At 41.1% G+C, this 27,230-nt stretch overlaps 2 protein-coding genes and 1 non-coding gene across 4 annotated transcripts; all 3 read right to left on the minus strand.

Moving 5' to 3' along the window:
- Positions 1-275: 275 nt before the first annotated feature.
- Positions 276-16,144, minus strand: gmeb1 (glucocorticoid modulatory element binding protein 1). Of its 2 annotated transcripts, none has more exons than XM_073463251.1 (10): positions 16,094-16,137; positions 13,287-13,479; positions 13,006-13,061; positions 12,781-12,896; positions 11,327-11,430; positions 9,531-9,679; positions 7,680-7,805; positions 7,417-7,554; positions 6,971-7,108; positions 276-3,581 (listed from the first exon to the last, which is right to left on the minus strand). In XM_073463251.1, exons 2-10 carry the CDS (start codon positions 13,412-13,414, stop codon positions 2,737-2,739), a joined length of 1,800 nt encoding a protein of 599 aa, XP_073319352.1. In that variant the 5' UTR covers positions 13,415-13,479; positions 16,094-16,137; the 3' UTR covers positions 276-2,736. The 2 variants fall into 2 exon arrangements, with proteins under 2 accessions (XP_073319352.1, XP_073319353.1); XM_073463252.1 differs by having other exon boundaries at positions 2,643-3,581; positions 6,971-7,093; positions 16,094-16,144.
- Positions 16,145-17,503: 1,359 nt separating this feature from the next.
- LOC140994148 (U11 spliceosomal RNA) lies at positions 17,504-17,637 on the minus strand. Its single transcript, XR_012178714.1, has one exon. It is a non-coding gene; the product is annotated as a U11 spliceosomal RNA (small nuclear RNA).
- A 5,367-nt stretch (positions 17,638-23,004) lies between these two features.
- rab42a (RAB42, member RAS oncogene family a) lies at positions 23,005-26,779 on the minus strand. The gene is made up of 2 exons (XM_073463420.1): positions 26,371-26,779; positions 23,005-24,050 (listed from the first exon to the last, which is right to left on the minus strand). Exons 1-2 carry the CDS (start codon positions 26,583-26,585, stop codon positions 23,609-23,611), a joined length of 657 nt encoding a protein of 218 aa, XP_073319521.1. The 5' UTR covers positions 26,586-26,779; the 3' UTR covers positions 23,005-23,608.
- Between the last annotated feature and the right edge of the window lie 451 nt (positions 26,780-27,230).

Here is a 27,230-nt window from a genome sequence, read left to right on the forward strand (position 1 = left end):
AAGAGCGAAATGTAATAACCAGCGAGCCCTGGTGCCCTGTCAGCACGGCTCAGCCTCCAGAGTAGGCCTGCCCATCACGGACAGCACCCATGACAGTGCAGATTATACCACAGACTGCAATAAACCTGACACATGGAGAAGTCAGAGATTACAGCATTAGACTATTTCCACCATCTATAAATGCAGCTGTAAACCCTCTGTCTCCAGTTTCAGCCCGTAGTGGAGTGAGCACACAGCACTCTCTGGTGGACAAACACGGACATAACCACTCACACTTGTTTTTTCAGTTTTAATCCGATATTAAAACACATTACAAAGTCAGTATGCAAATACCCTCATTTGTTAAATTAAATTACTGAAATGCACAAGTCTTGAACAGGTCTTTGTCGATGTGAACTACAGCCAGGAGCATAAATTAATCCACGTTTGCACCTTTAACAGAGGCCCATCTCTTCGGTTTGGAAACTAATAAATATGACACTACTTTACAAGTGTAAAATACAGGCATACCAAGTTTGACATTAAGTTTATATATATATGGTTTTATATATTGACTTAAACAATCAGCCCAGCAGCTCACACTACCTATCATACTGAGATAAAGCAATAGATGAACACATAAGAAAATAAATGGAGTTTCTGAATAAAATCAGTAAGAAAACCACTGAGAAAATAAGTGCATAAGCGATGCATTTCCAGTGAGGAGTCTCCATTCAACTATGCACAGAAAAAAAACACTGTACAGCCAACAGTGTGGCCACATTCTTAAAGACATGTTAAGAGAGCAGGCATTGTTGCAAACATCTTCCTGTAGTCCTAAAAGGACGACGCACAGTGCAAAAACAATACAGCTTCGATGCGATACTACGACACAATAGACAGTGCAATTAATCCCAGCCCCGAGTGACGTCAACACTGTTACTGGTAATGACTCGGATCAGCAGCCTGCTGCTGCTGGGTCCGTATGAGAGGACGTGAAGTGACGAACCATCAGCACCATTAAAGCCCTGCATGTAGACTTTATTGTTACAGTGCATTCTCTTGTCCTCAGGTTGTTCACGGAGGCTTGAAGGATAAATACAGGTAATTACAGGTCAGGTATCTTTGTAGCTTTGGCCATCGTTTCTGTCGGTTTTAATGACAATGTACTGACCGAGGTCGTTGCTGGTATCTGGGATGACAGGGACGTCTCTTTAATGAAATCAGATGGGGTGAGAAACACAAGCAGTCAGACAATCAGACAATGTGTACACTAGAGCTGCAACAATGAGCCAATGAGTCGAAGAAGAAAAATATTTGCAAACTATTTTTTTTTTTATCAATTAATCATGTCAACCATTTTTCATGAAAGAATGTCAAATATAGCAAATATTTGACATTCTTCCAGCTTTTTAATGCACGTATTTGTTTTTTTTTCTTGACTTCTCTTTTGAGTCTTTGAGACTTTAGTTACTAGCTATTTCTGTTAGCAAACAATAAAATGTTTTACAAACCATTTATTAAGCTATTGTTTTTGTAACGTTGCAACTGGTGTCTATAATACTTTGTAAATGGTTAATAAATACTGTGTAGTTGGTCTATAAACATCGGTTGTATAATCATTGTAAAGTTGAAACTGATGTTTATAAACCGTTACAATGACGTAATAAATGGTTTATAAGCATTTCATTGTATAACAGTGAAATAGTTTTTGACTGAAGTTGAATTAACTTTGAGTTTACCATTTATAAATGATGGTTATTATGAAGTGTTAATGACAAAATAATCAATGGAACGATCATGGAAATAATCAGATTAATCAACAATAAAAATAATCGTTAGTTGCAGCCCTTTTGTAAACAAGGCAGAGTAGCTACAGCATGGGTTCTTAACGCTTTCTTCTGCACTACAGTTCATTTTCATATTGACAACATTGTTATAAAGCACCACTGTGACCGGAAATGAAGGTTAGACTTGATGTATATTGAACATCTGAATAAAAAAACATAACTATATCAAATTCATAGTATTTAACATCATAATCAGAATCAGAATCCTCAGACTCAAGGTTATTACACTTTAAAAGTTAAATAATCATTATTGAACTTTTGTTGCCAAATCAGTTTTCTCAGGGGTCAGTGACAAAACTCTGATGTACCCTTTTATATTTGGGGGTAACACCAAAAGTGAGTACACTTAAACTGTTAGTAATCAAACTGTGATAGATGTTTATAATTGATGCTTTCTTTCCAAATAGATCTGGAGATATATAAAAACTGGTCCCATTGTCTGACTACTCTTATTTCAGGCACCACCCAACTTTTTTATTTCTTTTAGAAACACTGACACATCCTCACATCACAGTAATTAACTCGGTGAATGCAATTGTATTACTACAGCTACAAACGATAGCCAGCATTACAATTATTAATATTGACCCAAGTTGTAATAAACTGAATTTATCCTTTGTATACATAACAATCAGAAGCATACAGTGTGGTCTATGTTGTGATGCCTCTTTGTTTTAATGAAAATCATCAAGGACTTGACAGAGCATGTACACACACAGACACACACTCACACATACACACACACATACACACACACACCAAAAAAGGAAAAATGGCTACCCTAGTTCTTGGTCTTAGGCCAAGGCAATTTGTGGATTTGGAAATTCTGTGTATTTACAGTTTATGAGTCTGTGGCAGCTCAGTACGAGTCCATACCTGCTCTGCTGGATAAAACAGGAGGTGTGTCTCATTTCACCTTGGCTTCTTCCTGAGTTTCACCTATCACCACTATCTGTACACCTGCCAACTGTCCGCTTTCATCCAGCTGCAGCCCCTGAACCCCTTCAGTCTGCACCTCCTGCACTTGCGTCTCCTCCTCTCCTGAAGCCATCGTCACCTCCATTCCGCTCTGGACCATCATGGTGGCCCCGTCCCTGCCCGACTCCCCGGTCAGCTGCAGTTCCATCACACCCACCGTCTGCTCCATCGGAGCAGGGTTGATCTCAATGACTGTGTGCTCCTGGCCAGCCTCCACTTCACCCTGCATCACCTCCTGCTGCACCAGCATGGTGCCATCCACCACCTGGCCTTCTATGGGCACCACCTCTGCCCCGCCAGCCTGCTGGCTGAGGTGCACCAGCTCTAAGGGGCTCATCATCGTGCCCAGCTGGCTGGAGTCTTGCATGGCGGTGGTGCCCACTAGCGTAAGGCCCGAGGAGGGGTGCAAGGTGATGGTGTCCGCCTTTCCGTCTCCAGTCACCATGTAGCGGGTGAAGAGCTGCGAGCCAGCAGGGAGCAGGGTGACCGTGTTGGAGGACTGGGCCAGGGTGGCCATTGGCAGGCCTGCCATGGTGAATGGCTGACCCACAGAGGACAAAGAGATGGGGGAAAGTACGGTGAACTGCTGGGGCTGCAGGGTGGCCTGCTGGTTGATGGGAGAGGTCAGGAGGGTGGTGGTGGAGGCTGGCCGCTGGAGACGAGGTCGCTTGGTCTGTCGCTTGGTGGGAGTTTTGTTTTTGGCAGGCTGCGGGCAGGACAGGAGAGCTCGCACCTGCTGCTGCTTCCTCTGTTCCTCCAACTGCACCTCCAGGTCTACACACAACACATAACACAGGATGAGGGCTGAGTGTAACCAACAACTGAGAACAACTACTTCACATTCATTTTTGTCTAGCTTCTTTCTTTTATAAAATTACATTTTGCACGTTCTAATATTGACATGTTGTATCAATACTTATCAGAGGTGTTGGGCACACGTAGGCCAGAAAATGTCAAGTCCAATCTGAAAACATGCACAACACTGACTAAAAATGTCACAGATCCCTTTTCATATTTAGTACTCAAACACTGTAGTATCATTAACTCACACAGCCACCCGACACAAGGCCTGTTTCCTTATTTGTATAATAAAGACTTCTGCATCTTAACTGTGTCGTTCATTTTTCATACTTTCATGAGTCATTTCAGGTCATTGCTGCATACAGTGATGCATAATCACATTGAATATGACTAATTAACAGGAATTAAGACACTGAAAATAGTTTTTGTCTAAAAAGATATTCACAGATGATGCATGTCATGTGTATGTGTGTATGAATACCTCATGAGGTATACAAAATACATCTCATTTCAAGGCATCCTTAAAATGATGCATCCCAAATTTAAGAAGGTGGAACTTGTTAGAAATGGCCAGACTTTGAAGGTTTCTCCAAAACTATAGGGGGCAGCATAACTGCTATCTGCTCACTATACTCTTTGGTGTAGCTACTAGCTGCTGTTAGCAAGTAGCTCAGTTAGCCGTGGAGCTAAGCGGCCCTATCAGCTGGCGGGAGGCTGCCTGGACCATGACCTCGGATCATGGGGGGACTCGCTGTGGTTAACAAGGCTCAGCTCGACCGCGCTCAGTCAACAGGCCTCCTAGTGAACACAGCTGGACACCAGACTGGCGCTGAACACAGCGTCTGAGACCGACAGATGCAGAGAGGATACATATCTGTGATATACAGAGGCTGATGTAGAGGTGGAATGTTTTCACATCTTACACGGTGAATTGAGGATTTTTTTTTGGTTTATGTTGAGTTTGAATGAAGTGTGTTTAACGAGGCAATTACTTTGTCTTTAATCGGTTAAAGAGAGAAACTTGACTTTAGGTACCAAAGTGGTATTATGAGACAGGACAGGCTAGCTGGTTAGCATGCTAACTTCAGTGGACATCTCTGCAACACAATACAGACATCTTTGACAGAACGTCAACACAGTTGTTTCTTCATACTCTGTTGATAATGTTAGTTCATTTTTTTAACTTTTTAAATTAAAATTCTGGCCATCTCCTACAAGTTGCTCCTTCAAGACAAACTTTATGCACAGCAGTCTCACAATGAGAATCAAGTTGAGACGCTGGTTGGGAAAGTATTTTTCCCTATTTGTTATTTCCAGACCATTGCAGAGTTTTCTTAATGATACCCTCATTGGTACTTAACAATGTGGGACTCTAAGTACTACAAATACTACATATACTGTAATGCTCATGAGCCTCAGCCATTTAAGAAGCCAGTCAGAGAAGCAACTTTAGTTGTAGTGAATTTAAACTGCTTCACTGTTGAATTTGTGAACAAAACACCACAATGTAGTGGCTACAAAAGTAAATTGATTTTAAAGTCAGTTTTCTCAACACTATTCTGTAGTTTCTTCCTGCTGTTACTGGTGCGTTTGGTGGTTTATTGCATAAATGAACCCTGTAGTTAACTCCTCCCCCAAAGTTATTATGGTTTTGTAACTTATTTCCTGGTTTTAAATATTTTGGCAGCGTTTTGTCACACTGGGAAAAAAATGCTCTCACCTTTGATCTGTGATAGACAGTCATTAGTCTAGTGTTGACAGAAGGTGTTGATGAGTGCAGGAATATTACAGGTGAAATAAGAATATTAGGTGGACTTGTTTTTCATGAAATGAGGTAATTATGTGTGTGAAGTGCATATTTTAACCAGAACTGAAAACAAAGCTAACTGGGCTGGTAAACAACAGGTGTGTTTTCTCCTGATTAATGGTGAGCTGGATGTGATACTCAGTCCCTCCAGAAAAACGCGATTATGCGATCGCATAATTCAACGCATAATCAGCCAAAGTCTGCACATTTATGCGGGGGCCGCATTTTTTCAAAGACGCCGCACTTTGGTCGCATAAATCACCGATTTCCGCGCAAAATGACTCTTTACATTAAGGTAGTAGCCTAGTGAGCCTAGTAACAGAGTGTTGGGAATCACTTTTTTTTTCTTATTCATCAAACCGCAGTTTTTGCAAGTTCCCGCAATTTTTGCAAATTCCCGCAATTTCATCGCATAAAATTGCATAAATATCCCGCATATTCCATCGCATTTTCTAAGAAAACGTGCTGCATAATCAAGGATTTTTGCCCGCAACAATCACAAAAAAACTCTGCATTTTCCTGGAAGGACTGGATACTGTATTTATTACTTACACTGTAGCGTCGACATTGTTACTGTAAATTATCGCATCCATCTGAATTTCTCTGCCTCAAATACACACACAGAAATACAGAGCTTATTTTACTTTGCAAGAGGTTGTTAAAAGTTTTTGGTGTGCATCAGACCTGTTCAGCTGGTGGTGCCAAATGCAACCCTTGAACAACCTCCTCTCAATTTGGGCCCTTTGATCATTTTATTAAGAGGCTAATTGGCCAATTCATTACTTCTGTCTGGCGGTAAGCACAAAAACTCTCAAAAGTTTTCACCCAGGCTGTTTAAGCAGAGGGCATGTATGAGAATCAAACGGACGACCTACTTCTAAGGATAAAAAGGTGCTTTTATCTTCTTCTTGCAATTTCATATAGATAATGTTTCTTTTTCAATTGTGAGAACTAATGAACAAAACAAGTACATTGTTTTAACACATTTAAATGCTGAGTTTTACAGGAAATGTTAAAGTCCGGCCCCTTGGCGCTTCAATTCTTTCAGATATGGCCCTTCTTAATAGGTAGCTGAATAGGCCTGGTATACATGTTGCAGAAACCAGTCCTGTTCGTCAGGTCTTTCCATTATATCATTATTTATCATGCACTTCTCTGTTGCTTCTGATCTGTGTGTCATGAGCATAAAAGTACATTATTTATACTGAAAAGAAAAAAGAAAAAGACAAAAAAAAATCTCACACAAGAAGTGAGTGGATGAGAGCTCCATAAAAAAGCTAGTAAGTGGACCTTGATTTGAAATTTTCTTTGTAAAACTGTATGTCATGTTTGCATATTGCTGTGGAAACTAAAGCAACTTAGATTTGTTGTTGTGTGACTTTTCATCATCATTACTTCTACGGTCATTATAGCATCTAATTAAAAGCCCCCTGGCATTTAGACTTCCATGAGAAATAAAAAAATAAATAAATAAACGATAATGACTGTGATGATGATAATGTTTGCACATAAAAAGTCCAACCAAAGAAAGCTGACTGTGACTGTCTGTACTCACTGCTGATCGTGCTGAGGATCTGCTCCTGGCAGGGATCCGTCTGCTGCCTCCTCCTCTCCAGGATCCTCTTGACTGAGTCGAGCAGGCCGAACACCTGGGCGAGGTTACTGAGCACCGCCACCTCTACCAGACAGGAATCTGGGATCAGTGCGGCAATCAATCAAAGGGTCACTTGGTCAGTCAGAAAGGAGGAACAAATTCAGCTGTTGTAAAACAATCAATCATGAAGTATTCAGTCATTATTATTAGAGAAACCAACAGTAGCCATTTCTAAAAGCTTTCTCGTGTTGGTTTTTCAGCCATCAGCATCCAACAGCAGCTGAATTTGTTCTTTCTTTCCATTTTTTTCTTGTTTATGCACCCTCAAGCGAGCCCTAAGTCTTGCATATGCTCTGCTTTGATGATGCATTTCCCAGCAGCCACTACACATTAGCGTTGTTCTGTACCTGTGTCCTGTAAGGCAGCCGGCTCCCTGCGCTGCTGCACGCCGTTCAGCAGCTCCAGGAGCTCTGTGCTGATGTTGGTCACCACTTCACCCAGCAAACCCACGTCAGCAATGCCCTTCCAGAAGTTCAGCGTGTCCTCTGTGGACAGACAGACAGCACACACAAATGTCAGTCACTGCTGTGCTCTGTGTGTATGATCTCCAATAAAAATCATCATTATTGTAAAAGTAATGATCTGTGTTGGGATGTGCGCTCTCTGTGACCTGAGATCTCATTAGATTCCTTCTTGTCTGCAGACTCCAGTGTGATTGAGCTCCAGTCCGCCTTCCCACTCAGAATCTCTGCCCGGTCCTCGCCCACCACCCCACCATTACCCAGGACCACCTGAGCTGCAATTTACAGAGGAGAACACAAATTATGCTTGTTACATGGGCATTCCAACGACTGGGCCTTGGGGGTCAGCAGTCTAAAGCACTGCGCTGACACCCACGATCATGTGAATTTGGCAGCAAACTTTTGGCAGTTGACCCTTTAACTTTTGAAAGTCAGAGCGTCTTTTCAATGAAGAGTTTTGCCAACTTTGACTCCAGCATAAGGTCAATGAAAGTTTCAGTATGATTGATTTCCCTTATTTCGTGTCTCTGGAAACTGAATTTCTAAATTATGATCCACTATTAAGTCAAGGTTAGGTTAGGATAGCATACTGTAGCTACAGGGCTTGCAGCTAAGGTTGTTGTATGACAATATTATAAATACAATAAACAGCTGCTCGTTGAGAAACGTGAACATATTATTTCAAGTGTGATGATGCTTTTCGATCAAGGGAAGTACAGCTTGTTATTTTGGCTTGAATCAATGAGCTTGTGTAGTGTTAACAATATCATGAAAAAGGAGCTGGGGCTAATATGTGAAGCTACACTGAAAGCTGGGATTGGTGAGATTGTAGAAACCAACATGAGCAAGCTACATTTTGAAAGTATCCAACTGAAAAAAGATCCCACCTCCTCCCTCCAAGCCACTCCTTCAAAACACATGAACGCACACTGCCGGACTCACCACCATCGACTGCACTGTAGCTCTTTCTTGCCAGCCAGGAGGTATGTGTTAGCAGCTAGTTTGCTACATTCCAAAAGCGCTCTATTTATTAGACTAATAAATAAACAACTCTGACAAATGCCACAATCATATAAACACAAGCAAAATAGTGGTGATGAACATATCTCAGTCGGAAAAGGCTACCTGTCGCTACAGTTACTCCTTACTGCAGAAGTTGTGTGCTTTGTGCTACTGAGTTAGCAAGCTGCTGATTGACAGGCTCTAGGGCTGCGTACTGTGAGCAGAGCGCATTGTCAACACTAACTGTATACAAGCAATCTTACCTCATGTCTCGTTCACATGTAAGAAGACATTTAATATTATCGTAAACAACAAACATGGCTATTGTTAGTACTCTCCACTGTCAAGCTAGCATGTTGAGAAACTGGGGAATTCTGGCTGCACTTTCTCTGCCATTCTTGTGTGACTAGCTTGCTAATAGCTTTAGCAATATATCCACTTGGTACTGATAAATAGGTAGACAGACAGGTAGCCTGTCCAATTTTTTAATACGAACCGAATGAGATGATTGGATGAGCTTTTTAGAGGCCTGTGACAGCCACAGATGCTGGATTTTTTTCTTTTGTCAGAGCATTTTATTTATCGATTGCTGGGATCTTAAGAGATTTTCTACAAATATAACAAAAAATGCTTCTAGAATATCTTACAAACCCTAGCTTTAAAGAAAGGCCGTAGTGATACAGGTACATGTGATCAAAGTGACAGAGTTTCATGCAGGGAGGGGATTTTTCTAACATGATGACGCCTGAATTCCTACTGCTGGCATAAGAATGCGGCATTTCTGAATCTCTAATTGTTGTCATTATGTCAACAAAAATACAATGAAGAATCACAAAATACCTCATCATTCAGGACAGATGACTCATGACAAATTGTGGCACAAGCTTGATAAAGAAAAATCAGAATCACTCAAATCCAAACAGTGCACAACCCGACAGTTTGACATCAGATTTGTAAAAACTGGCCTCTGTCGAGCCGTGACCTTACTGTGTTCTCACCTTGAGAGGACGTGGGCGTGGTGAGTCCAGTGCCGTCAGGAGGGAATCGCGCGTTGTTGATTAAAAGGTCAAACTTGGTGCTGCGACACGTGTTGGTGCACAGTGTGCTGTGCTGGTAGAAGTCCAGCTGACCTGAATCCATCATTTTTCTGGAGGGCAGGAATCAAGAGTACCAGACAGAACGGAAAGAGAAAGAGAAGAAGAAAAGTTTAGTTTGATCGGCCATCATGGATCCCATCAGTACTCACAAATATATGTGCATCCTTCATAACTGATATTCCACTTTATATGCGTCAATTTCTGGCTGGACATGTAGTGCCTTTATTTACTTGTTCATTTATTTGAAATGTTTTATTTCACTCTTTATATACTTGGTACAATTATTCTGTTTGTTAGTTGTAGTTAATAATGTAAAAAGCACATACAAGCATTTCATTATATCAGAATCAGAATCAGAAATACTTTATTATCCCCTAGGGGAAATTGTTTGTGTTACAGCTGCTCCCATTCAAAATTCAGAATATGCAGAAATAATGATAATAATAATAATAATAATAATAATAATAATAGTAATAATATCAATATCAACAAAAACAAAACAAAAATACAAGAAATGTACATATATACAGAGCAATAATATATATATATATATATATATATATGTTAATATTTTTTTATAGACAGTGCAATAGCAGAAAAGAATATTTATGTATATATAAATATAAAGTATGTGTATGTATATATAATATAAATAAAACAATTCTGTAAAAAGACCAGCATCTCATTACCATAAACTTAGTAGCAGTAACAGGGAACACTGAGAGAGGGAGGTGCATTGTATTTCTGGTCTCCATGTTATTTGTTAGTAGGATCAAGTATCAGGTCAATCAGTAACAATTATAGCTGCAACGATAAGTCAACGATAATTATTATATAAGACACATTTGCTAGTTCAGCTTTTCTTTGTCATGTCTGACGGTGAATGAAGAGTCTTTGGGTTTTGGACTGTGATAGAAGTGATGTGAGGACATCACTTCGTGCTCTGGGAAATTGCGATGAGCATTTTTCAACATTATTGACATTTTAAGACTAAATGATTCATCGTGAAAATAATTAGCAGATTAATCAATAATGAAAATGTTCATTAGTTGCCGCTCTAATGCCAGTTACATTAATCTTGAATTAATCTTAAAAGCTGCAGAGTGGTGTGATAATTCTCTGTGGGTTCGTCACTAAAAGAAACACCATTTACGTTTAATATAATCATTTTTTTTACATTGTTTATATAAAATTGTTGAGTAGTGCACCTTTAAACTGGAGAGAAACCTTGTTAAGTAGGGATAACTGTTCACCACTGTGTCTTTAATAGCTCAAATTCCATTTTTACAATATTCTGCTTAATAAAGAATGCATGAGTAGCTACACTATTTGTTGTATCCCTGATGTGATTAAATATTTCTTCCAGAACATTCCATATGTATTAGACTTTGACATCAGTCTAAGAGACAGGAGGTTTAATGAAAAGCCAAGCTTCATTATTATCATTGTGTTCACAGCTCAGCAGTGATGGAATAATGTCAGTTAGTTAGTTCACAGAATATTTAATTTTGTCATCACTTGGATATTTATTTAAAACGTGTGAGTCACATCCCTGCTCATTACTTCAGCAGCAATACATATGTATGTTTGCACGCAGAGTGCAATGATGACTAATTATAATGTTGTGTGTTGTGCAACAAAGCAGCATTCAGAATATTGAAATGTTGGCTCACTGATCCAAACATACATCCCCTCACCTTAGCATGACTCCACCCATCCTGATGGCTCTCTTCCAGTCCTTCAGAGTGGCTTTTCCAGAAATGTGCACAAACTGCTTTGGGCTGATCAGCTGGTCTTCATACTAGTGGAGAGAATTAGTAAAGTAACCACATTGAGCACTCATTTCAAAATCATGAGAGTATCTTTATTGGTGCCATCATGTCTGCACACTGATTAGTGTTACACTGCCTACCTACTATATTATACTATATTGAGGCATAATGGGGGCCAGTCAAATGTATTGCAGTATTGACTACTTTCTGCTCAATCACTTTCAGTTTCATTAGAAATATTAAATGATGTTCAGAGCTAAATTAAAGTCACTCCCAGACTGTACAAAAGTTTTGTTTTTCAATACAGGAAAGCAAATATGATCGGAGAGGTGTTTGTTAGTTTGCCGTATAAAAAGATAAAAAGGTATTAAAAGGAGATGTATTTGTATTGTAAAATATACAATTCACTTTTAGCTTTTAAAAGAATGGTTTACAAAGCTATTGTTTAGGGTTACAAGTGTGACGCTGTTGTTTTTATTAAGACAGGCAAACTGTATATAAGCATTTTGCCTCTGCCTGTTCAGTCACTACTTCATACATAGACTGTTCACTTTGGTTATACTGTCTGTACTGTTTATATTCATTGTATTATGTGTGATGACTGGATACAAATACTACTACCACTACTACCACTACTACTACTACTACTGCTACTACTACTACTACTTTTTTTCAGTTACAAACACGGTCGAATTGTCAGACATGGGCCAATCAACATCAATAATTTTAAAATCAAGTGATATCCATGAGTCCAGAAGCCAGATGGTTCAGACACACACAACACAACAATATAACATTCCTGGTTAATTTCTGGCGCTCTTTGTTGCACGTCGTACCGCCTCTGTCTCCTTGCAATTCCTCTCTGTATCTAAACTGGTACTATTTATTAAAGACAAAATGACAGTAATGACCAAAATGATTTTTGTGTCTATACTGTCGTTACAAATATACTAAGAATGGAATTTAAGCTGTCAATGTCCAACATCCTGTTAGTCACACTTAGAGCAGCAATAATTAGCCAAATAATCAAAGAAGTTGATTGAAAGAAAATTGGTTGCCAACTATTTTGATAGTTAGTTTGTTTCAGTCAAATTTCAAACGAAAATGTCAGACATGTATAGTATTAATGTAAGAATTTGCTGCTTGTCTTTGTCATTTATGATAGTTAATGAACACTCTTTGGGTTTGGTTGGACAAAATAAGTAATAAGTAGTTTTTACATTTTGTAGACTGCACATTTAATCATGAAATGATAGGCAGACTAATCAATAATACTCAGAATACTAGAGTATGTAAGCATTTGTGATTAGTGAAACCCGGGTGCAGTAGTTACTTTGCTTTAATGTGGATTTTTTTTTTAAAACACGATGAAAACCTACCTTCACACATTTTACATTGATTCCTGGGCACACAAATTTCTTCACTAGCAACACAGCTTTACAGTCGCCGCATGTTATGGGACAGCCAATCTCAACATCGTCTCCTTCAGTTTGTTCTGTGGGAACGAAAATACACAACATTTGAACACGAGGAGACCAGCTTTTTGTAATCTAATCTGCTAAATGTTTCCAAATGTTCCGAGCATCATTCTGACAACTTCTTACCTGGTTGTGCTTCAACAGCCATGACAGCTGCATCTGTTTCAGCAGCAGATTCATCTCTGAAAAGAAAACATTTGGCATTTTTTGCATTTCTTCTTGGCAGCATACAGGATACTGTCTATTTATTGTCCATCCACTTACTGTATCTACTTAAGGAGGAGCACTCTTTGTCCCACTGTAATTAAAACCTAATGATAGCTGATCATCAGGCATCACTGTGGGTTGTTATGTTATACTGTTTTGAAGTGAGCCTCAGTTAGGTTACACCTGGCTTCAGTACATACCCAGTGGTGATTGGCTGAAGCTGTAGGATGACCTGAGTCTTATTTGGGTCATCTGGGTCTCCGTCACCATCAGTCTTCACCATCACCACTTCCCCCATGGAGACCGTGACCTCCTCGGTGGTTGCCATCACACTCAGAGTAGACTACAGAGGGGGGCAGCTTTCATGGAACAGCTATCCAGGAGTGTGTTCATCTGAAAAAGGATGAATGCATTTTAAAAACACATGCCATAGAAGATGATATGAATCATTTTTCAGCTTCTCATGTAACATTAGTATTCTTAATGTTAAGATGCAAAGATTCACTCCTGTTTTTTTAGTTTAATAAATAAATAACTACATATATAAAGGTTATATGTCATTAAAATAATAACCGGTTCGAGACGAGGCCTAGCGAGCATGCCAAGCGACCAAAATCGGACAACCCCTGCAACGCTTGGCTGACCGACAGGTGCATGCTGGGTCTGGTTAAATGCTAAAATGGTCATGGTGGATTCCTCCAGCAGTGACCTCTAACTTCACTGGGGAACATCTACCTTCAAAGAGGTGTTTGAGGCCTTTCTGCTGTTTCTGACCATCCCTGTCACAGTTGTGCCTTCAAAGTGTTCATTCAACTCAACATGTTCGAATACTGAGAGGCTGAGTGGACCGGTTATATTATGCATTTAAAATGAATGAGAAATTGACGAGAAAAGGAATTTATTGTTGGTTTGGAAATGAGGGCTCAGTGGCGTGATGTTGTTCCAGTAGTTAGTGGAACCATTTTCTTTCTACCAGATTACTGTGCAGAAGAAAGCTTGCATCTACTCATGGACAAGAGGCTCATGCTCATGACAGCATGGGATGTAAACAGTTGCTTCCTCCCCGGCTGAGGTTAGTAAACTAGCCTCTAGTCAAAGAGTAGATGCAGGTTTCCTTCTGCGTGGTGATCCAGTAGAAAGAAAATAGTTCCTTCATGAAACCGCAAACAATAGTCTGTGGATTATTTTGAGTTACCGGCTCATGATTTCGGCCAATACCTCCAAAACTCGGCAACTCACAACAAAATCTAGATGGATAAATAGCACTAGAGCAGCGATTCCCAAAGTGTGGGCCGTGGCCCCCTGGTGGGCCGCGAAGGTACTGCAGGTAGGCCGCGAGAGGTCATTTTCTATTTTGTAATTAAGTTTTAAGTTACCATTAAATATTTATGGTTAAATATTTTAATTTAAAAAAGTAATCACAACTAATAAAACAAAAACATGTGATTTAAATTACGTGTTATTCTTCATTTATCTGACCTATTTATGAGCCGGAACGTATCTTACATTTCATTATTGACGGGGGAATTGTAATTGAATTTGTGTGTTGATCAGAGTTGTTGGGTGGGCCGCAAGAGATTTTCAGATTTTAAAGTGGGCCACGGCACTCTGAAGTTTGGGAACCCCTGCACTAGAGGAAAGACATGTAAAAGTGATTTTGAGGTGAACTGTCCCTTTAATGCAATTTATTTTGTTGAATTAGAACCGTTATAATTCACCATTTTAACATTAAAAAATGCAGTTAAGTTTGTCAAAGTAGGACTGGGATAGCTAACATTAGGTAGCTAGCTAGCTAACTTTGACTGAACGTTTAACCCAAGTGTAGACTTACAGACTTACATGGTGTGTGCATGTTGGAGCAGGTGGGGTGGAAGTAAACGTATTACCATCTGCTGTAGAGGTTGTTAACGTTAACTAGACACGCTCCCTCTGCCTAACATGAAAAACATGAACCAAACTTCAGTCAGAAATGTGTCATTTTAATGTTAACGTCTCGCTCGTCACATTAGCAACATCAAATTTACCAATTCGTCCGACTAATTTAACGATATATCAATCTCGTATAACGTTACGTTACATCTACTGATCCAATGCTGAAAGTTTGATCACTTTTTTCAGTAAATTTCATACTTTCATGACTCGCCTGGTCCAAAAATGTCTCCATGTCTTTGAACTAATGTGATTCATGTTAACCTAAAAAAAAGTCATTTTTTCAATGAAGTGTCTCATGTTGTGCACATGGAGCTACATTCATCACAAGACCATAACGAATGCTAATGTGTCATAAACGTGTTCCGTCGGCGGTGCAAGCTGCCGGTGAAACAACTGTTCTTAACACTGTCTGATTTATAGGCAATGTAACGTTAACGTTGCTTCCCCCCCGCAAATTATGGATTGAACCCGCAATTGTGCGTGATTTCGAGAAATGCTAACTGCCGTGGGGTTTGCAGCCCATTCGCAGAAACACTGGCCCAACAACCATCAGTTTGGTCGGAGGTGAAGCCCGCTATTTCTTCAAAGTTAGATGCGTTATCACCGCCGCAGTAAGTTGGCCACCTGACTGCTTTTCGCTATTGAGCCCCACACAGCTATACAGCTACTAGGGCTCGACGGTAGCCATTATGGCTAACACAAGGGCGTAACTTGACGTGTGGCAAACTGGACAATACTGTGAACTATACAGTCCGAGACGGGTAAAGCTTTGCATTTACAGTGTGACGGTTACGTGCCGCTTGTCTCTGAACCGTACGTCCCTTCGTAACTCTGCATTTTAACTCTCCGCTCCCCCTCAAAATGACGTCTCCCTGTGCGGCGGCACGTACAGCAAACAACGGCACGGCGACGGCGTTGCCCCTCCATTCTGTACGAGCCTGGCTGGGCTGAACCCCCTCCGCAACACAGCCCGAACCCCCCGGCTCAAACTACCCGTCAGTGTCGGACGCACGGGTGGCGATCTCCAGCCAAGTCTATTTAAAAGCACATAGTAAAAATATTAGCTTGTCCTTACCGTTTTATGAAGGGAAACGCAGCCCTAGATTGTGGAGAGCTGCGGCGCATGCGCACTCCACTGATATATCTTGACTTCCTGCTGAACAGCGCTCGCCTTGTTATCACGCTCTCACAAACCGCTGAAAATCAGCGGCCACCGATATTGTGACCCTGAATAAAGCGACCGTGTGGCTCGTTTGGTGTCACCCTCTGTTTTATGTTTGGTCCATCGGGTTACATCCCGTCGATTTGGCCGATTCTGCTTGCATCCATAGTGTTGGCATTGGTGCATTGTTGGCAATGCCATATAGCGTGTGAATGAACTGTATGACGTTTTGACTAGTGAAGCATTGAACAGTGTGGTTATAGCTTCAGAGTTTCACACCACGCAGTGCAGTGGGCCCCTCTCATGTGCAGTGCTCAGGACTGGGAATCATGCTCATGCTCACAGCACAGTAATAACACACACATTCAAACGATATCATACAGTTGAACCCTGCTAACACAGTCAGACTGGTTGTCAGATGGTGATTATGAGTGTAGCATGGACATTTAGCTCGATTTAAAGGCATAGCACCCCTGTGATGAAGTCCTCATCTGCACCAGGAACACAATATGTTAACATGTGATTGTCAAACAAACAAAAACATACAGTGTGTGTACTGTTGTACACTGTATGTGAACCTGGCTACAACAGGAAGCATACAGTTTAAAATAAAGGGATGGTGCAAAGTATTAGAATACATTCCTTACAGATACTAAGCTGCAGCCACATACTGTACAGTACATCTACTGGATCACCCATACAGCCATTATCAGCTCAGAGAAAATATAAGTTTGGTCACATGAAAGTGACGTTAAAACTATATAATGCATAACCTCGTGCTGTTTACAGTGTGTGTGTGTGTGTGTGTGTGTGTGTGTGTGTGTGTGTGTGTGAACAGGTTATTGGGTGAGATGCTGGTGGAAGGTGAACAAACGGTTGGAGTGGAGGTGAGTTCACAGGCAAAGTATAATGTAGTCTATTGTAGACTCCAGGCCTGTAAACAACAGATTAATAGAGTCTGCGGTCAGAAGCCTCTTGAGACTTATAAGTATGTGATCCTCTGTGTCAAAGGTTGTCACTGCTGTGTCGTCCCTAAAACTGAAAGCTTAATGATAACGCCTAAAGCCGGGTCTAACATTTAGGTTGTTCATTTAACTTTGGATTAGACATGATCATTTTCATCATTTTAAAATAGGTGGTATCACACGAGTGTCGTCTACTCGTTTAGCATTATAGAATTCAGACAGTTTGTCGTGGAAGATTACTTGAGGCCACTGCTTCTAGTGAAGTGATAGTAAGTTCCTGATAAACTAATGCGGCACATGCGCAGAAGTTTGATGACTAGTACTCTCTATTATAGATATTGTTTTTAACAGAAGAGTGCGGGGCGCCGGGACTAGAGATCACCAGCCGCCCCTGGTTTAAAAATTGTGCTTCCGAAATCTCTTGATGGCGATTCCGCGGGTGGAGTGGTTATCCCCACCCCACCCGTGCTAAGCACAGCAGAAGCCCTTTTTAACGGTGCCTTTGAACGTCCCACTGTCTGGCCACCGGCAACATGTTTCTCACTCAGGGGTGCAGGGACTGTAACCGTCCCTCTGTATGTGAGCGTTTTATGGTGTATTAGATTACAACGATGTACGATAGCAACTATTATTTTAAATATGTAGTCATTAGTGAATTGTAATCGACATTTTAGCGCATTTGTATATGTGAGTTAGACCGGAGAAGAGCATGATGGGTAATAGTAAAGGCGGGGCAACAAAATATTGTCGGCTCTCATTGGTTTGTGTGTGCGCGCTCTCAACTAATGTTGCGTTCAGTTAATGTGGGGAAATGGATGAGTGTTGAGAAAAATCTTGTAAAATGTTTGCTGTGGGTTGGCAGAGATTTGATTTATCTTGACAGCTGTTCTCTGTAAATTCGACCGCTCTCTCTCAGTCAGCCTTACACATTTAAACCATATCACGGATAATTAAAATAAAAACAGGTACATGGCCAGGGGTTTCAGCTTAATTAGGACTAGAGAGACTCTTGCTTTGGCTAAAAGGTGGCGTGGGAGTTTTGGCTCGGCCCCTGTGTGAACACGGCCTTGTTCATCACCATTAATATATCAGAGCAACCAATCTAGGTCATGAGTGTCCTCCTTCAGTCTGCCAGAAGAGGGCGCCAAACCCCAGTTAAAAAAACAACAAACCATGAGACCAAACTTTATTCATTACATCTATTTATTTTTTTAACCAATCAGTAAAATCACATCAAATAAAAGGCGGATCCCTTATACATAATATATAAAATAAATAACATTTATTCAATAAAGCTGTGAAATGTGGCCATGGGGTTCAGGAGAATGAATAGTTTTGGACTATGTACCACTGTGCAGGCTTAACAGCTGCTGATGTTTTCTGGTGCAGAAGCCCAGTCAGTGGGTTAGTTTGTTCATCCCTGTGGACAACATAAAAAAACAACAACACACCATTAAAGACAGAACTCAACATTTTCAGAAATGATCTATTTTCTTTTCTTGAGATGAGAAGATTAATATCAGTCTCATGTTTATGAGGTAGTTCACATTTGGTATCAACATGTGTCCTGAGTGATCCGAGCCCAAGTGGACAGTTTTATGCCCTTCAGTTCACACCTGTCATTAACATGTGTCTCAACATATGTCTCTGCTCTATATGCAATTAAACACTTACATCAATGGAACAAACGGATGCAATGTTTTACACACATATCAAGAAATGTCTTCATGCATAGCGTTTGCCGAATTAACAAGAAGGCCCAAATAAGAATTTCTCGTAAGCAGTATTTCACAAAGTTCTTTTGGTTTCTCCACAACTCACAAAACGGAGAGATTTTTTAAGGGAGTCTGGGGACTTTCACCACAGGTGTCAAAGAAGTTGCTATTATTTGTTCACTGTTTACTAAACATTTACTGTACTGCACTGTACTGTACTTAGAGCTGTCCTCTGGTGATCACTCAGCTGCATGTTGATACCAAATGTGAACAGCCTCATAGCAGAGCAACAGCCAAACTGTGGTTACCCGAGCTAACATTCAGACTGGAAGCAGTAATTTGACAGTCAAAAGTTGAAAAATATGCTATCCAAAGCTCACTTGTTACTCATTGTCACTTGTTTGTTGAACCTGAACACAAACAAAAATGTAAAAACTTTAGTTTGTAACCATGTCGGGTTACATGGTGGAGCAGTTTCTTGGCAAAAACAGTTTCTCTGTCTGTCAACAGGGACAATGGTCGGGAAAATTTGGCAACCTCACTGTGATGACAAGATCCTGGGAAGTCATTGTGCCCGGCTGTTGTCGGCAAGAAATAGTTGCAGTTTGTAGCTCACCCAATAACCTCTTTTTACTTTTTTTTTTATTACACAAATAAGATACAAGATGTTCTCAGGCATATTTTAAAATGTATACAGTCAGGCTTGCTGTTCCCTCTGCTTCCAGTCTTGACGCTAAAGCCTCTCATTGTCTATCAATCTTTTTATCTAATTCTCAGACATAAAGTCATAAGTGTACTTCCAAAAAATGTTGAACTGCTTCTTTAAGATGACAGTAAGAGAGGTTGGAACTGGACTGAAGACTGGCCACCATCATTATCAAAATGATTACACAGGATGGTCACTGTTTGTAAGATTACAAATACTATTGTAAATCTTATCATTTATTTTTTTAACTATGCAACATTGGTGGATATAGAGGCATTTAGTAGCCTAATGGTTGATGAGAGGTACATGTAAGCTTATTTCATCCCAGAGTCAGTGTTTCAGAAATCCATTTCTCCTCTGTGTCTTTCCAGTCTTGTCCTTCATATTTAACCGGTGCTTTCTAAAGCTCTGAGGCTGCCATCTTCACACCACGCAGTGCAATGGGCCCCTCTCATGTGCAGTGCTCAGGAATGGGAATCATGCTCACTAACAGCACAGTAATAACACACAAATTCAAACGATATCATACAATTGAACCCTGTTCAGATGAGAGACAAGAGTGAGGAAGGTCGTTGTAGTATTAAACACAGTCAGACTGGTTGTCAGATGGTGATTATGAGTGTAGCATGGACATTTAGCTCGATTTAAAGGCATAGCACCCCTGTGATGAAGTCCTCATCTGCACCAGGAACACAATATGTTAACATGTGATTGTCAAACAAACAAAAACATACAGTGTGTGTACTGTTGTACACTGTATGTGAACCTGGCTACAACAGGAAGCATACAGTTTAAAATAAAGGGATGGTGCAAAGTATTAGAATACATTCCTTACAAATACTAAGCTGCAGCCACATACTGTACAGTACATCTACTGGATCACCCATACAGCCATTATCAGCTCAGAGAAAATATAAGTTTGGTCACATGAAAGTGACGTTAAAACTATATAATGCATAACCTCGTGCTGTTTACAGTGTGTGTGTGTGTGTGTGTGTGTGAACAGGTTATTGGGTGAGATGCTGGTGGAAGGTGAACAAACGGTTGGAGCGGAGGTGAGTTCACAGGCAAAGTGTAATGTAGTCTATTGTAGACTCCAGGCCTGTAAACAACAGATTAATAGAGTCTGCGGTCAGAAGCCTCTTGAGTCTTATATCCTCTGTGTTACTGCTGTGTCGTAAAGTTGAGCGTGCAGACATGCATTCGTCATAAATGCTGCTCAGAACAGCAAGCTGATCGTGACAGGTTCCATTACGATTGGTATGATTAGCATCACAAGAATGTAAATCCAAAATGCTCTCACCCATGTGGAGGCTGAGTTATGTCAATGCTACTTAGTTAACAAAGAATTTCAGCAACTTTAAGTCAGGCGTTAAACTGGAGATTTATATTACGGTTGGTACAGAATCCTGGCCTTGAAATTCAATTTGAATAGTTTTAAGACATAGTTCAATGTTTTGGGAGACACACGTTGCTTTCTTCATGAGAGCTAGATGAGAAGATTGACACCAGTTGTAAGTATATCTGTTAAATGTAGAGCTGGAGTCAGAAGTGGTGGGATACAGCTACGGTAGCTCAGTAGTAAGTAAAAAAAGAAAAGCTCATACCAACACCTCTAAAGCTTACTAAGTAACCCAACGTATGTAATCGGTTTAAACGGGTACTATGCAGTCGTGGAGAAGAAATTCAAACTCAGAATTTGAATGGTTACAATATAAATGAGGAACTAAAACAGACCTACAAATATTTCTTTTTTCCATAACTGATAAACAAGCTGTTCTCAGAGGAAAATAAGGTCCCCAGAACAGTTTAAAGCTAGACAGGTGGCAGGGTCTGCCAAACAGGAACAAGGTAAAACAGTATGAGATTGTGTTGTCCTTGAAGATCAGTTTGTTTATTCAGTTTATTCAGTCATTTATTTAGTTGCGAAGGCAAAAAAATCACAAAAAAAAATCAATCAGTGAATTTTTTTTCCCTCTGATTAAAATTTCTTCCCCAAAACGACACAGTGCCCCTTTAATTTGTACCCCCAGGCATGGTTATGTGCTGTAACGTTTTCTTCACAACAAACACTTTTGTTAGTTCCAACAATCATCTCAGGCTAGCATGGGACAGCAAATAGTCAGTGACCACAGGTTTTAGTCTCTTCACCGGCACAAATTTACGACACTTGGCAACCTCACAAATCACTGAGGAGACACGGAGAGGCCGGCTCGTCCTCATCAAGAAATACTGACAACACGCAACTCCCACTAAAACCACATTTTAAGATATCTGTTTGTGTAAAAATTAAACACACAAGATAAAATCTGTTAAAGGTCCCATATTGTAGAGAGTGAAATCTCCATGTCTTTTTTGATTATAAAGCAGGTGACAGATGCTGCAGCAATGGACACTGTGTGACAAGCACAGTGTTTTAGGCTCATTAAAGCATGTGAACATTTTCTAGTAGATGCCTAATTAAATTAAGGTATGAACCTGAAAATGAGCCTAAAATGGGTCCTTTGACTCTTAAGCTGTCAAGGCGCTGCCTGGTAGGCGTATCTTTGAACCATGTAGGGCTGCCTTTAGTCTTAATGCTAAGCTAGGCTAATTGCCTTCTGCATCCAGCTCTGTATTTACACAGAAATGAAAAAAAATGTTCTCATTTAACTCTTGGAAAGACAACAAAAACACTGTTCCCAAAACACTGAACAAATATTCTAAGGTCCTGCAAATGTCTACTCAAGAATGTTGTCAGGCAGGAAATCGGTGCTAGGATTTACTGTATGAGTGAGAGGGGCCATGACATGCAGCAAAGCTCCAAAACCCGGTCCAGGGTGCTGCGGTTTACTGGCATGTTACCTGAACTGCTGCTCGGAGGACTGTAAAAACCATGTTAAAACAAATGCTAATTAGCTTTTGCAGTGTATGCAGCCATGATTGTGGCATCTTCAGGGTTGACACATCTTATTCTACTAGGAGGCCTGACTTTCTTCCAGACTGAAACACACCATTAAGTCTAACACATAAGCAGCATATATTATATATCCACAGCAATGGACCAAATGAGTTGGCATCCGTCATCTAAAGGGCTAAATGTAATATTATTGTAGTGTGTTGGGCTTTGAATAAATGAAAACAGCTGTTTGCCACAGATACAAACAGCTGCAGGTAAAAATCAAACTCCCTTTTGTTCTTAATCAAACAGATCTTTTCCTACTGCTGACGAAGTCTATAAAGGTGTGATGACTGAGAGCTGTGGCCCTGGATGTCTTGCTCCTGTTTATGCTACGATACAAATACCTAAACGGGACCACCTTCCCTAATTACAGTGGCCTACACACCTTAACTAGAAATAATCTTTTTTTAAATTTTTTTTTTACAAAAACATTACTCATCTATTCACAAGATGATCAAAGGTTTAAGTCAGTTTGGCGTTAGTGCACACATAGCTTACAGAAGCAGGAGGAGCACAATGATTCAATATGGTGACACTGTGTCTCTTCACACTATCAATTAAATAGCTTTCAGTGACCTTTCAGCTTAAATCTATATAGATTTCACTATTATTTACAATGTTACAGTCACAGAAGATTTCAGGCAAAGCATCGCACAAACTTTGACAGGTAGAAACCGACAATATGTTGCCAGACTACAGTGAGTCATAGTCCATGGATTTATCTGCACCTTCAGTATACTCAGTAGTCCTTCAACTCCACACTGGCATCACACTACACTCCAAGACCTGATCACCTCTGCACGCTTTCTGTGTGTTAACAGGGCCCGGTACAGGTTGGCTCATGCTACACCACATGAATTTAGAGATACAACTTGCTTATAAGGTACACATTGGGATATACATTAGCCCCCTGTTAGAAAAGAATCCCAGATGTCAGAAGAACCCACACACACAGAGAGGGCACGAAGCACAAGGTGAGGAAGTGATGGATGGTGATATCACAGGGTGCTGAGCCTGAGTGACTTGGTTTCGATGGACAGCTGTGAGACGAGGTGAGCTCTTGGTGAGACAAGACAGTGTTTGGGCACAGAGAGTTCTCAGTCAGCAGTGACAGCCCTTTTCAGCGGTTGCGGTAGCTAGTTCCTCTTCATCCTCGGCCGGGTAGAGGACCTTGGCGGTGAGGCCGCTCTTCACCCCGTCCCAGCCGTCTCGGGTGACGATTTCCCCCATCTTCATCAGCTCGTAGATGTCTCTGGTCAGCAGCTCGAAGGCCCGGTCCACGTTGCTGTTGCACTTGGCCGACGTCTCCACATAGCGGATGCCCAGCTCGGCTGCCAGCTGCTCCGCCTCGTCCCGGCTCACCTTGCGGTCCTTGTTGAGATCGCTTTTGTGGCCGATGAGGATGTAGACCATGTGGTGAGGCAGGATGTGCTCACTCACTTCCTTGTGCCACTCCCTCACATGGTCAAAGGTTTTGCGATTGGTGAGATCAAAGACTAGTAGCCCGCCCACAGAGTTGCGGTAATAAGATGTTGTGATGGACCTGGTGGGTAGACAGATTAATGACATGTGAGTAATTCAAGGCAAAATTATCTTGATATAGCACTTCTGAACATTCTGGACACAACCATGACCTGCCAGCAAAGGCTGTGCACTATCCTGAAATCACTGTATGTAATGTGATCCAGAGCTATTTTTAGGTCATCTAATGTACCAGGTGGTTTGTTACAAAGAACCATCTGGGAAGGCACCACTAGAAACCATTTGGAAAAGGGCAGGACCTTTCAAAAAAAACTTGGCAGGTGATTGACATGCCATCTGTCTTTCACTGTCGATCACGGGCTAACTTCAACCAATCAGATCAACAGTAGGAGGGTGCTACAGAATCCGGGAGAAGAGCAAAAACATATTTTCAACTGAGAAAAGCTTCAGTCACTCAGCAGAGTGATGTTTCTCTAAAGAAAAACTCTGTAGTTCTAGTATAACTGATGCTATAGCAGCATCTACACTAACCTCTGTTGCTGACCGTGACACCTAAACCATGCATAGCTGCCATACTCTGCTGGGATAATTGGATTTTCCGCCGCCTTTGTTATAATATTGTTTAAATGTCCTGGATGCAAAGCAGGTCTTTTCTCTGAGCATTGTCTGTTTGCAGATGGTGGCTTTAATACATTTTGCAAAGTGCCCCACAAACCAAACACTCCTCTGCTAGACAATCAGGTTTGCTGTGTCAGTTTGTGTGTGCAAATTGAAGTGTATTTAGGTTTATGCAGTATGTGTGAACAATATGAATTGAATCAACAAATGTATTAGAACTAGATTTGGACTTGAGTTACCTTAAAAGGTAAACTATGTAAGAATTTTAGTTCAAAACATTCACAAATGGAGTAAAATTATCAACAGAATGTGAAGAAATAACAGTTTAGCCTTTATGTCAAAAAGTTCTATGTATCATGGTACAGAGATATCTACTGAGGTTAGCATGCTATCCAGCTAGCTCCTATCCACTTTGTACCTCAAGAGGTGACAGTCAGATGGTAAACTAAACCAACATTCCCCCGGTGCTCTGAGCTCCTGGTTCACTGAGCTAACTGTACCTGAGACCTAAAACCCAGAAATAAGTTTAGCATTTTAGCACTTATTATCAATATTTACCAATTTATAGTAAAGTGTGTGTAGTATAGTGTAGTAAGAAGCTTAGTGCTGGTGACGTTGAAGTCAAGCGACCGCTAGTTCGTTCATAGCCTAACGTTAGCGTTGTATTTCTGGCAGCATCATTTAAGTTTAAAAAATCATAAAAGTGGTGTTCATCTGTGAGGATGATCTTGCTGAACAAAACGTGAAAGTATCGTAGGCTTTTCGTCGAGGGAACCAGTGCGATGGTAACTTCCAGGTTAGCCCTCAAAATTACATCATCTCTGCAACACTCAGTGGTTGCCAGCTACTCTGGTGTTATGCTGCCCCCTATTGCTTTGGAGAATGAATTTGACAGGTGGCCAATTCTTACATATTGCACCTTTAAAAGGGGCCCTTATCTGTGGTGGAAAATACTAAACACTTGAATATTATGGCTGGGTTTGAGTGCTGGTATTGAACTGAACTGAATCAAATTACCACAAACAGACAGTAAACATGGGATCCTTGGGGACCCCTGAAGGTCTGGGGCCCTGGATCCATTTATACACATACACATACACAAGCACATCCTCATCTCTGAACCTGATGGATTTCACAAACACTTCTCATATTCAGTTAAGACGGAAACGAAAGACTCCAGTGTGGTGAAGCCTGACAGGAAAACACCCTCTGATGCTTGGGCTTCAAAAGGGAAAGCAGATCTAAGAGCGGAGCAGCTTCTTCACACAGAGGAGAGCTTTAAAGGAAATTATCCATGACAGCAGGGACACATGAAACAGAACAAGCAACAGGGTAGATGAATGCAAAAAGCTAGATTCAGGGTGTGGAGTTGTCATCCTCGTGTTGCTCTGGAGACTGCAGGCTGCATCTCATGGAATCAAGCCGGGGCCTAAATATGAGGATGCTGCCCATCATCCATGAATGAATCCAATGATGCAACTCCAATGCACAGTTTTATATAGGCCAGTACGAAGATCGAGGCCTGTGTAATCTTCTCCTGACCCTTTTTCACCACTGTCTACACTCACTTCATTACATCATAATGAAAGAGGAAATGGCCTTCATTTAATTTACAGGGATCATTTTTATAATAGCATCCCAGACACGACAGCGAACCAAGGCCCCTCCATTATTTAACGACAAATGTGTTCGGTGAAGGATGCCCGTTACATTCAATTCGGCGACATTTCATTGAAGCTACATTATTATTTCAGTTTCAGTACCTGAATCGTTCCTGGCCAGCCGTGTCCCACAGCTGAAGCTTGATTTTCACCCCGGGCTCGATATCAAGCGAGCGCGCATAAAAATCCACCCCGACCGTCGGATCCGCCACATCGCTGTAGATTCCGTCCGTGAAGCGTTTCAGCAACGACGACTTCCCCACCGTGGAGTCCCCGAGTAAGATGATTCTGAACTGGTATTGCCACAAAATATCCATGGCATGACTAGATGGGGGATCCCAGCGGTGTGTGTGTGTGTGAGAGTGAGTGAGTGTGTGTGAAACAAAGCCCTGAGCGCGGCGTGTTTACATGAAGCCCTGGCTGCTGCTGCTGCTGCTGCTGCTCCTGCTGCGGCTCCTGCTGCTGCTGCCTTGCCTTCTGCTCAGGAAGAGACGCGGAGCACAGAGCGACCGCAGCAATCATGTGATAGATTTACCTATGCTCTACTACCACGGCACATTACAACTGTAAACCCTGTCGCGGCCGTGAATGAGACGACTGTTTGTTAGCGGGGAGATTAGCCGGAGTGGCTTTTTCAGCCGTTACAAAACAAAGGTCAGGTTTTCACAGCGTTAGCTCCGATTTTCAACGAGGACTGGCGAGTAATACTAGCAAGAAAATGTTGTCTACATTGTGGGACATTCTGTCAGGTTCTTTCAGTGGACATAAAATACCGCCATGGCCATGTAAGAGCAATATTTATCATGTTTAAAAAGTCTTAATTTGAAGTATGACGCTGCACTGTGCTCACAGCACCGCAGGCATCAGGTCAGTGGTGGAGCAGGCTGCTGTCCGTGGTTCTGAAGTAGGTTAAACAGCTATGTCCGGACTGTGCAGTGTATTTATCTCCTAATAAACAATTT

The sequence above is a fragment of the Pagrus major genome, chromosome 3 (assembly GCF_040436345.1).
Source record: "Pagrus major chromosome 3, Pma_NU_1.0".
In the NCBI taxonomy this organism is placed as follows: Eukaryota; Metazoa; Chordata; class Actinopteri; order Spariformes; family Sparidae; genus Pagrus; species Pagrus major.